This window comes from Limulus polyphemus, unplaced genomic scaffold (genome assembly GCF_000517525.1).
Source record: "Limulus polyphemus unplaced genomic scaffold, Limulus_polyphemus-2.1.2 Scaffold4865, whole genome shotgun sequence".
Lineage (NCBI taxonomy): Eukaryota > Metazoa > Arthropoda > Merostomata > Xiphosura > Limulidae > Limulus > Limulus polyphemus.
Window position 1 is genome coordinate 4,019 of NW_013670475.1, and position 11,205 is coordinate 15,223.

General features: G+C 32.6%; 1 protein-coding gene and 1 long non-coding RNA gene across 4 annotated transcripts in view; both read right to left on the minus strand.

Moving 5' to 3' along the window:
* Positions 1-1,670: 1,670 nt before the first annotated feature.
* On the minus strand, positions 1,671-8,106 carry LOC111088962. 3 transcript variants are annotated; one of them, XR_002613361.1, is made up of 3 exons: positions 3,521-8,106; positions 3,442-3,484; positions 1,671-3,405 (listed from the first exon to the last, which is right to left on the minus strand). It is a non-coding gene; the product is annotated as an uncharacterized LOC111088962 (long non-coding RNA). The 3 variants fall into 3 exon arrangements; XR_002613362.1 differs by lacking the exon at positions 3,442-3,484; XR_002613360.1 differs by having other exon boundaries at positions 1,671-3,484.
* Positions 8,107-8,807: 701 nt separating this feature from the next.
* Positions 8,808-11,205, minus strand: part of LOC106471796 (huntingtin-interacting protein 1-like) — a 61,469-nt gene continuing 59,071 nt past the window's right edge. Inside the window, exon 29 of the mRNA XM_022400409.1 lies at positions 8,808-9,523. Within this exon, the coding sequence (XP_022256117.1) occupies positions 9,509-9,523 (15 nt within the window). The 3' untranslated portion in view covers positions 8,808-9,508. The remainder of the gene's footprint in view (positions 9,524-11,205) is intronic.

Below are 11,205 nucleotides of genomic sequence, written 5' to 3' on the forward strand. Positions count from 1 at the left end.
TATTTCGCAAGCAGGATATTTATACTAAATTGTTAGGAATTACTCAAATTATCATTTACATTTCAAAATACGACATAACTTAAATAATAAAAATGTAGATTTACCGTATGTTATCGTTGAGCGGCTCTTAGCATGACTGAAATGCTCAACACCTACTTTTCGCGGTGGGCAGTTCAAATAGCTCAGAGTTTTGACTCTGAGTGAAACCAAAAGTGCAAATAATAATAATAATAATAATAACCTTTTTAAATTGATAGAATAACTTTTTCCTTCACTGAGGATGGGTACTTTTGCTTATCACAGATAAGTTCGAGCTACAACTAGTATCACAACCTGAACAGCAACAGATACAACACAGGCTAAACAGCCAAGTAAAAAAAAACACAAGGCTCAAAAACAGTCATCTGTAATTAGAACTGATGACCAAAGAATAAACAACTAGTTAACAGTATTCGGGATGATCTTGATCACATGGCGGGATGACCCATAGTTACGGGATAATTTGAGCAGTTAAAAACTGTCTTACTAGGAATGGTGGATTAACACTCGCCTGACGTGTTAAGTATCGAGTTCAAGTCGCATCCAGGAAAATAAAAAAACAGATAAATTACCATACTTATAGCAACCCCAGGCCAGGCGTCACATAGTAGGTAGAGTGCTAAACTGTAAACCGAGGATTCGTGGATCGCGTCCCGTTGCTGTGACAATACACTCGCTTCATTTACCCGGTTATGTTGTACAATGAACTGCATTTAAACAAAAAACACTCCCACAGTAGAAGGTTCGGTGTGTGTTTAGAGCTTTATTGTAGGCCAAGCTTAGGTCTTTTTAGTACGCAGCTTGGCACATTAATAATCAACTGATCAAGCCAGGCCCTCAAATTGAAAATATAAAACGTTCCAAAGAAGAACGCCAGTCATGATTTATTTTACAATAATAAAAAAAGAACCACGTGATTTCTCCACTAAATTATACATATATTCAACATTATGCCAAATTTAGAATAGTATAACAGGTGAACTTCCCCAACACTTTGGTTTGCCCCTTGTGGCGATTTCGGAAAACAATTACAAATTCCCATAATGTAAATAGGCATTCTAAAGTGTATCTAATGAAAAAATGAAGTCGAACGATGGAAGAAATTACTACAACATTTTCAATTCGTCAAACTACTCTTTTATTGACAAGATCCTGTGTAAGCCTCGTACAAAGAAGAAATTGGTAATTAAACATATTTTATTGATAATTGAGAAGTCCATTATTATCTCATAAAATAGTACGATTTATTTTGTTTCATTTATTGAGATATTCTTTAACTACCAATATATATATATATTATAATGTCAATATCTTCCCACAGAGGACAGCCTAGTAACCAACAGTTACAATCGGAACATCGCGTAGTCTATTCCGATGGAATAGTTACTTCATGTATCTTTTGTAAGGCCTTATATATTTTGGAGTTCTAGCATTATGGTAATAATGGGAACGTGATTTATAATGGATACATAAAACAGTGGATAACCGTCAGGTTTTACCGCATCTAAAGGTTTTCTTTCTTGCATGAAAAACAATGGTTTCCGTTTTCCTCTCTCACTTTGAAATCAAAAGCCGATGGAAAAAAATGGAAACTAACCAATATGATTATATTCATCGATTTCTTTACTGCTATAACATATGTACGTGTTCACAAGGCAAAGATGAATTATTCTCATGACAGAAAGGATACAAAAATCCAGCTAGTACTCTATATCAAACCAAACTGTTGATTAGTTTACCTGTTTTTAAATATAACGAAAGATTATTAAAACTGTTCTTTCAGGCATGGAGCTACTGAGAGTTGCTGTAACAATTTTTTCCATCATGAAATTAAAATGGAGCTTGATGTTGAACAATAAAATATTATTTTTTGGCATCTAACTACCACAATAAAGTTTCAAAATTAGCTAACAATATACAACTATATATCTAAACAATGTCAAAAGATCTTTACTTTTCAACTAAACTGACAAAATACAATTAAATATACATTGGCTTTTTTTTACTCTTCTCAGTTAATTTAAGAACTGTTACAAATAAAGAAAAAATAATTTAGAGAAATTAGTCTGTTTTTAAAAAACATCATAGAACACTGTAATTAGGGTGAAAAATATAAACTAATGTCACAAAATTTTGCACGAACAAGGTTTTCTCAATACATTAAGAACCATGAGGGTGAATAAAATGTTTCGAGTTCACTTTTCTAGCCTTTAATAGGTATACATAGAGTCTGTATTAATTCAAACAGTTTTTCTAAAATCACACCTTTTTGTTTTTTTATAAATAAAAGACATATTGATTTAGGTCTACCAAAAGACTCACTGTCATGTCAAGGCCATTGATCAAATACCCAAGACAGAATAGGCTCTGTTATTAATTTGTACTCTCAAAAAAAAAACAATTTGTACAAGACCTGGGGTTAAGATATAAAGTGTACCTCTTTATATTACCAATATGATTACTATGAAAGTTTATGCAACAAGATACATGAATTCAATACTATATTGGCCCTCATAACAATTTTGAAAACATTTTGATTTCTGTCTGTGCAACCACATTTTGTATCTGCTAACAAACATGAGAAATGTAGTTTTGTGAAAAGTGCCATTTAATGTTTTTAAAAGAGAAAAAAACATTAATAAATGTGGTTGAGAGAAAACAGCTGAATTTAAAATTTATAAAGCATATTTTTTTTACTGTTAGTCTACAATCTAAAAGGATCCAAAAGTTAACAATCAGCACAGGTATTTGATTTTATAAAATATTTAAGACGACGACTAGTACAACACATTCATACTCATACAAAGAAACACACCAGTATAAAAAAGTCATACACAATGTTTGAAGCTCCCCAAATGAATTAATTTTCATAATTTTGCATGACTACTAATGTTTCAGTGTAAAAGATATGCTGACTGATTACTTATATGGTTTACCTTTAAACATACATCATCTTATACCTAAAAAAATATTCATTATTGTGAGGTGAAAATATAAATTACCACTGAACAATGCAATTCTACTTAATGAGATATTGTTCACACTACACTTCAAGCAACAAGTGGATCCAGGGTTTACTTGTGTGATTACCACACTAAAGTTCTAATTAAAAATGAATCATAGGTCGTGAAGGAAGACTCAAGATTCAGTTACAGAATATCTGTATTTTATTATGTAATATTTATGTACCAGGTAACAGTAATCTGTACTTATTATGTAATTTTTATGTAACAGTAATCTGTACTTGATTATATAATATTTATGTACCAGGTAACAGTAATCTGTACTTTATTATGTAATTTTTATGTAACAGTAATCTGTACTTTATTATATAATATTTATGTACCAGGTAACAGTAATCTGTACCTTATTATGTAATTTTTATGTAACAGTAATCTGTACTTTATTATATAATATTTATGTACCAGGTAACAGCAATCTGTACCTTATTATGTAATTTTTATGTAACAGTAATCTGTACTTTATTATATAATATTTATGTACCAGTTAACAGTAACCAGTACTTTACCATGCCAGGTTTATGTATCAGGTAACAGTAATCAGCACTTTACCATGTCAGATTTATGTATCAGGTAACAGTAACCAGTACTTTACCATGTGAGATTTATGTATCAGGTAACAGTAGTCAGTGATTTACCATGTCAGATTTGTGTATCAAGTAACAGTAACTAGTACTTTACCATGTTAGATTTATGTATCAGGTAACAGTAAATCAATTTTTTACCATGCCAGATTTATGCATCAGGTAACAATAAATCAGTGATTTACCATGTGAGATTTATGTATCATGTAACTGTAATCAGTACTTTACCATGTCAGATTTGTGTATCAGGTAACAGTAACTAGAACTTTACCATGTCAGATTTGTGTATTAGGTAACAGTAACCAGAACTTTACCATGTCATATTTGTGTATCAGGTAACAGTAATTAAAACTTTAGCATGTCAGATTTATTTATCAGGTAACAGTAATCCATACTTTACCATGACAGATTCATGTTTGGGTAAGATTAACCAGTACTTTTTAATGCCAGATTTATGTTTGGGTAAGATTAACCAGTACTTTTTAATGCCAGATTTATGCCTGGGTAAGATTAACCAGTACTTTTCAATGCCTGGGTAAGATTAACCAGTACTTTTCAATGCCTGGGTAATATTAACCAGTACTTTTTAATGCCAGATTTATGTTTGGGTAAGATTAACCAGTACTTTTCAATGCCTGGGTAAGATTAACCAGTACTTTTTAATGCCAGATTTATGTTTGGGTAAGATTAACCAGTACTTTTCAATACCTGGGTAAGATTAACCAGTACTTTTTAATGCCAGATTTATGTTTGGGTAAGATTAACCAGTACTTTTCAATGCCTGGGTAAGATTAACCAGTACTTTTTAATGCCAGATTTATGTTTTGGTAAAATTAACCAGTACTTAATACCATAACAGATTGGTCATATTATGACAGTTAATTCACTACACAATAGTTATTAATAAAACCATACTTTTGTTAGTATAGAATATTTGTAGGTATAGATAGACAGATAAATAAGTGAGATTACACAGATTGTGACAAATGTCAAAGCAGATAAATGGTTATCAACTTAAGATGGATAAAATAACTGGATTTTTATCCTGGAATATTTGAAAACTTTTTCAATATCCAAAATGTTCTAGTTCTTTACCCATTTATTATTTCATATTAAAAAACTTTTCATCAGCTCACTAATATTCTAGGGGTCATTGACGTTTGCTTTCTAAGGTTATTAAAAATAAAAGATAGTTGGAACATTTTTATAAAGTTAACTCACCATCTAGAAGTCAGTGAAAAGTCCATTTCAAATATACTTTAATGGATAATGAAAAGGATACCAATTGACATTCCATGCATATAAATTAATACACTGCTATTTTTTTTATAGAAAAATATGTAACTACTTATAATTTGTACTAAAAACCACATAACACTAAAAAATAATCAATATTAAGTAGAATAAAATAGTTGCAAAAAAAAACAACTAGCAGTAATTTCAGTCCAGCAATCTTTTCCAATTAATGATTGAAAAAATACCTGGTGTAATTTGTCATCAGAAAAAAAAACAAACAGCGCAAGATGAAAAATTCACTAAGGTTGAATTTCCAGAAATCCATTTACGTATTAAATCATTGCTAAACACATCGCGTTTAAAAAAAAAATTACCACAACATTTAATGAAAAACTTCTATGACTTCAATGTGATATATCAAAAGCATTACTTGCTAATACAACACTCTCTCTTTACTTTTTAATATAAAATTTCCAATATTTTAAAGAAGAAAAATGATGTAGTCATACAATATCAATGGTCATATTTGAGTTGGCAAGTGTTGTAGATTGTGTCATATAAATTAAAACAATTTTAATTTGTACAAGTTTGGTGCCCTTAAGTTTGATATCATTGATTTTATCTAAAAAAGTTTTTGTTTTTATCCAAATATGTTAAAATTTTACCAAAAAAACATTGTAAAAATACAGTACTTTCTGTCCCACAACTACCAAAACTCTTTGCAATAAAAATATTAATAAATAAATCTATTTTTTTTACTATCATATGTTTCTTCTAATAAGGCATGAATTCATACATAAATTTGTGTTACACTTCAAACTTAAAATAAGTTTCTACTTTCCAGTTATAAAATGTTTAATGGTAACAAAAGATGTTCAAAAAATCTAATTGAAATTCTATATTTTTAACCATTACAAAAGATATTTGTAACTAGGCTTAATAAATGTCAATGAATAAAACTAAATACTATTAATTTATAGATTTTATACCAAACTATTTATTAGATCATAAATTGTTTCTAATTGATACAGTAAAGAAATCCCATTTCATGAAACTTAACTTTCTCTATTTAATAATATCATCATTTATTCTATTCAAAACAATCGGTACAACAAACAATTAAAACTAAAATTAAACAATTCCAGATGAAAAATAACAGAAGAATTGTGTATATGTGACAAAAGTAAGTAAACTCCAATGCCACAATGTGATGACCTATGATACTGACCAGAATATACATTAACCTGACCACTCCTTTGAAATAAATCTACTGAGGAACTTGTCATTTTTCAGAAGACAATAAAAACATTTTTAGATGAATTGGTTCATTTAACATCCTCAACAGGTACACACAACACCTGTTTCATTGGTGTCAAGGGATATTACTGGTTTATTTAACATCTTCAAGGGGTAACACCTGTTTCATTGGTGTCAAGGGATATTACTGGTTTGTTTAACATCTTCAAGGGGTAACACCTGTTTCATTGGTGTCAAGGGATATTACTGGTTTGTTTAACATCTTCAAGGGGTAACACCTGTTTCATTGGTGTCAAGGGATATTACTGGTTTACTTAACATCTTCAAGGGGTACCAACACCTGTTTCTTTGGTGTCAAGGGATATTACCAGTTTATCTAACATTATTAAGGGGTAATAACACCTATTTCATTGGTGTCAAGGATATTACTGGTTTATTTAACATCTTCAAGGGGTAACACCTGTTTCATTGGTGTCAAGGGATATTACTGATTTGTTTAACATCCTTGAGTTGTATCAAGGGTTTGTTTGTTTTTTAATTATGCACAAAGCTACACAAGGGCTATCTGTGCTCTGCCCACCAAGGGTATCGAAACCCGGTTTCTAGCGTTGTAAGTCCGCAGACATACCGCTGTGCCACTGGGGGGCATGTATCAAGGGATATTACTGGTTTATTTGATGTCCTCAAGGGGTATCAACATCGTTCACACTTATGTTTTGAAACTGCATGATGTAAATCCATAACGTTCTGAAAAATATGAATGATAGCATACAATGTTGTATAGTAATGTTTGCAACATTTATTTGGTGTCATTTGCAAACAACAAGAAAAAAATATGTTGAAACTTATATTGTTATGTAGTTCTGAGAAGTATCATCAATAAACAACAAACTAATCAATTTGTTTAGAAATTTTTGCTAATCCAAAGTATAAGTTTATATTTGCTAAGAAACTATCATCCTTGAGAATATAACTATCCATGTCTTGTTTCTCACATGATTTTATTCCTACAGGCTTCTTCCCACCTTTTTTTTTATGATGTCAGAACATGTGGTTTGAACAATTACAAATGAAGCCAACTTTAAAAGTAGTTAAAGGTAACACTTGAGGAGATCATAAACTATTTACATCAATGCAGAGTAAATAAAGTAGATTGGGCAGTAAATTATGGTTTTGTAGGAGAGTGACTAGATGGAGCTTCTCAGAGGAGAATAAATGAATCTAATGGGATCATTAGAAAACTTAGGAGCAAACCACAGATCTACGATTTTTTTTAGTTTCTTGAGGCATTATTCCTAAAAAGTTTTTCATGTTAAATTATATTTGTTTGAAAGCTGTGAACATTTTCTTCTGTGACAAGACATCAGGTAAGTTTAATTAGGTTCATCAAGTACTGAGCATATGAAACAAACTATACAAAAATAAATTCAATGTCTGCAGATAATACCAACAGCTGTTTAAAGAGGACCCTAGCAGTTGATTTAGTATCTACAAAAGGTACAACAGCTGATTAAGAAGGATAGTAGCAATTGATTTAGTGTCTACATAAGATACAACAGCTGTTTAAAGAGGACCCTACTAGATGATTTAGTGTTTACAGAAGATACAACTACTGTTTAAAAAGGATCCTAGCAGTTGATTTAGTATCTACAGAAGATACAACAGCTGTTTAAAAATTACCCTAGCAGTTGATATAGTGTTTACAGAAGATACAACTACTGTTTAAAAAGGATCCTAGCAATTGATTTAGTGTCTACATAAGGTACAACAGCTGTTTAAAAATTACCCTAGCAGTTGATTTAGTGTTTACAGAAGATACAACTACTGTTTAAAAAGGATCCTAGCAATTGATTTAGTGTCTACATAAGGTACAACAGCTGTTTAAAAATTACCCTAGCAGTTGATTTAGTGTTTACAGAAGATACAACTACTGGTTTAAAAAGGATCCTAGCAATTGATTTAGTGTCTACATAAGGACTAAATCAATTGCTAGGATCCTTTTTAAACAGTAGTTGTATCTTCTGTAAACACTAAATCAACTGCTAGGGTAATTTTTAAACAGCTGTTGTAGTCTACATAAGGTACAACAGCTGTTTAAAAAGGACCCTACTAGATGATTTAGTGTCTACAGAAGGTACAACAGCTATTGTTAGAAAGGACCCTATCAGTTGATTTACTGTCTACAGAGGGTACAACATCTGTTTAAAAAGGACCCTAGCAGTTGATTTACCATCTACAGAAGGTACCAACAACTGTTTAAAAAGGACCCTAGAAGTTGATTTAGTGTCTGCAGAATATACCAATACATGTTGAAAAATGTTATTAGTGATTGATTCAATGTTTGAACAATATAAATATTTATCTCAGTGCTGACAAATGGTCCTATTTTCCACTAAATATCTTCAATAGGTGCAAACAGTTTATTATGCACTGTAAATGTCAGATTAATTGTTCCAATATGATACTAATAGCTCTTTTTGAGGATATAACTTGTTGGTTTAATTTCCTCAGCAGCAAGCAATAACAGTCTTCAAAATTTCACAGAATATTTTAAGCTGCATAATCACACGTTTGACATACTTCTTTTTCTAGGATGAAATCATCTATTAAACTTTGTAGCTACAGAATGTGCACAAATATTAAGCAGCTGATATAAAAAGTTAAACTTTTCTTTTTTAGATGTTAGAAAGTTTATGTAAATGCTATGCATGAAAAACCATAACAAGTTGGATTGTAAGTTATAAAATATTACAAAACTCTGAATAATAATAAGTAAACCTAACTTTAATATATGAATATTATTAATTCTATACATGAAATATAAATGCAATTTTCGATCTAAAACATACGGTGTCAACCAATACGGCCTATAACACCCTTTTAAGGTTCTTTGGTTAGTAACCCATTCAAGTAGTTGTTGAACAACCAAGTGATCCATGTGTAGAGTACAAAGTTCTTCAATGAATCAATCAAATGAACAAATTACACAAACATAATTATAATGACAGAGTAAGATAACTAAATAATCAATGGATTGTTTCACCACTTTACCAACTACAAGTATTTGAAGGTGACATGAATATTTAAAGAGAAGCACTGTACAAATTAATTTTTCTTTTCAGTACTTATACAAAACAGATACACAAATATTGACACTTGACAAGACTATATGTAGAACAGAGAGCTATGTAATCTGGAGGAAGTTGTCAGTGTGTTGCCTTGTAATGTTAGCCAACTTTTAGTAGACCACCACACTTTGGGATGAAGCTTTCTTTTGTGGAACATATTGATTTTTTTTCTATAAAACGAATCAAACTGTAGCACTATGACATGAAAGATCACGCACACATAACAAAGATGTGAATACCCTCTTCATTTAGGGATATCCTGCAAAAATAAAACATACCAATCAACACCCTTTTTTGCACTGAACAGCATTAATGTTATATATTAAAATACACTGCAAACACAGGGATACTGTATATAACTTGTAATTTTCCAACACTGAAAATATATTTCTGATAGGGACTTCCCTCCACTAACAAGATTTGCTATTCTCATTTATTGCTATATGCAAACTTTTATTATGCATGCCACTAGCCTTATGCATCTTCCTATTGGAATCAGATGATTTCATCGTGTCTCTCATGCAAATCATCGTGCATCACCTATCCACCAATATGAACATAGTACACTCACGTGACACATGTGACTCTCTCTATGCTCCTCTACTGAACTATCACTTTGAAGTTAGGCAGATGACTGAAGCACCAGAAGTGAGTGTGGAGGAAGGGTGGGAAGCATGAGAACAGGGAAGTACCTATCGGAAATACATTTTCAGTATAGGAATATTATAACTTCCCTCTTCTCATACGATTAGCTAGAACCATACATTGATAAGAAAGAGGGACCGGTGCGAAGAAAGAACAGACGTAATCCCCTAAACTGTCTGAAGGATACCCCTGTAGATGAGAGAGTCAGATCCAAAGATCTGGAGAGGGGAACTGCCCACTTCTGTCAAGTTGAGTAATGTGTAAAAATCAGGGTGGAAAATGAGAGTAGCACATCCTCATGGGAGAGAAAGTGGTAGGAAAGTGATCCTAACTAGAGAAAGATATAGTAACTCAATCCCACAATAGGAAAGTGGGTAAATGAGGATGCATCCCATGGTGTAGAGTGGCAAACCATATACTCCAAGTTAACTAAATGTGTGTACCTCCTCACGGGGTACACACATCCACAAGGGAAAGAGGAAGATTCTGCTGAAGGGAGTGCACGTGTGCATGACTGAGGGGGATTAGTGGTGTCATAGAAGACCACATCCAGAAAAGTGACAGAACTTCGTATGCAGTAAGTGAGGGAGCAGACAGGGCATGGCAAACTGACAATTCCATAGAACGAAGTCTGAGAGGAAAAGGTTGGGCCCCATTGAGGTGAGTGTTGAAAAAGACACCTAAATGTACAGTGTATTGGGTAGGACTTCACCAATATTCACTGGGATTTTACTCCAGTCTGTTTGTTGTTCCCAAAAAGACTGAGGACTGGAGGCCTGTCATCGATCTGTTCAACCTCAATCACATTGTTCACCTCCTATGTTTCACCATGGAGCCCTATCTCAATTATTAGTGGGATTTTTCTCCAGGTTTATGGATGACCAACATGGATGTCTCCAATGTGTGTCTGTAAATTCCATCTAGGGGTGGTATACCAATTTTGCACCCTACCCTTCAGGCTGGCTTCAGCTCCGTACGTTTCTGGTCAATTGGTATGAGCTTTTGTTCTTCATCTTCATGCCCTGGGGCTGCATTTCCATTTTTACATTGATGACTGGCTAATTCTGGCCCACTCCAGTCGGCCTGTCATACTCGTCAGCTCCTTCTCGAAGCTGCCTAGGTAGGCTAATTGAATCCGGATGTGGAACAGGTTCTATAGCCTGTTGGGTGAGGAGGTCCTGTATCACCTCTGATAGATGCTGGCAAGTTACTGGATTCCAAGTAGAAGGGACAAAGGAGGTGGGGCAAGAAATTTTGAATCCCTCTAACAAAACCTGAAGAACCCAAACATCCAAG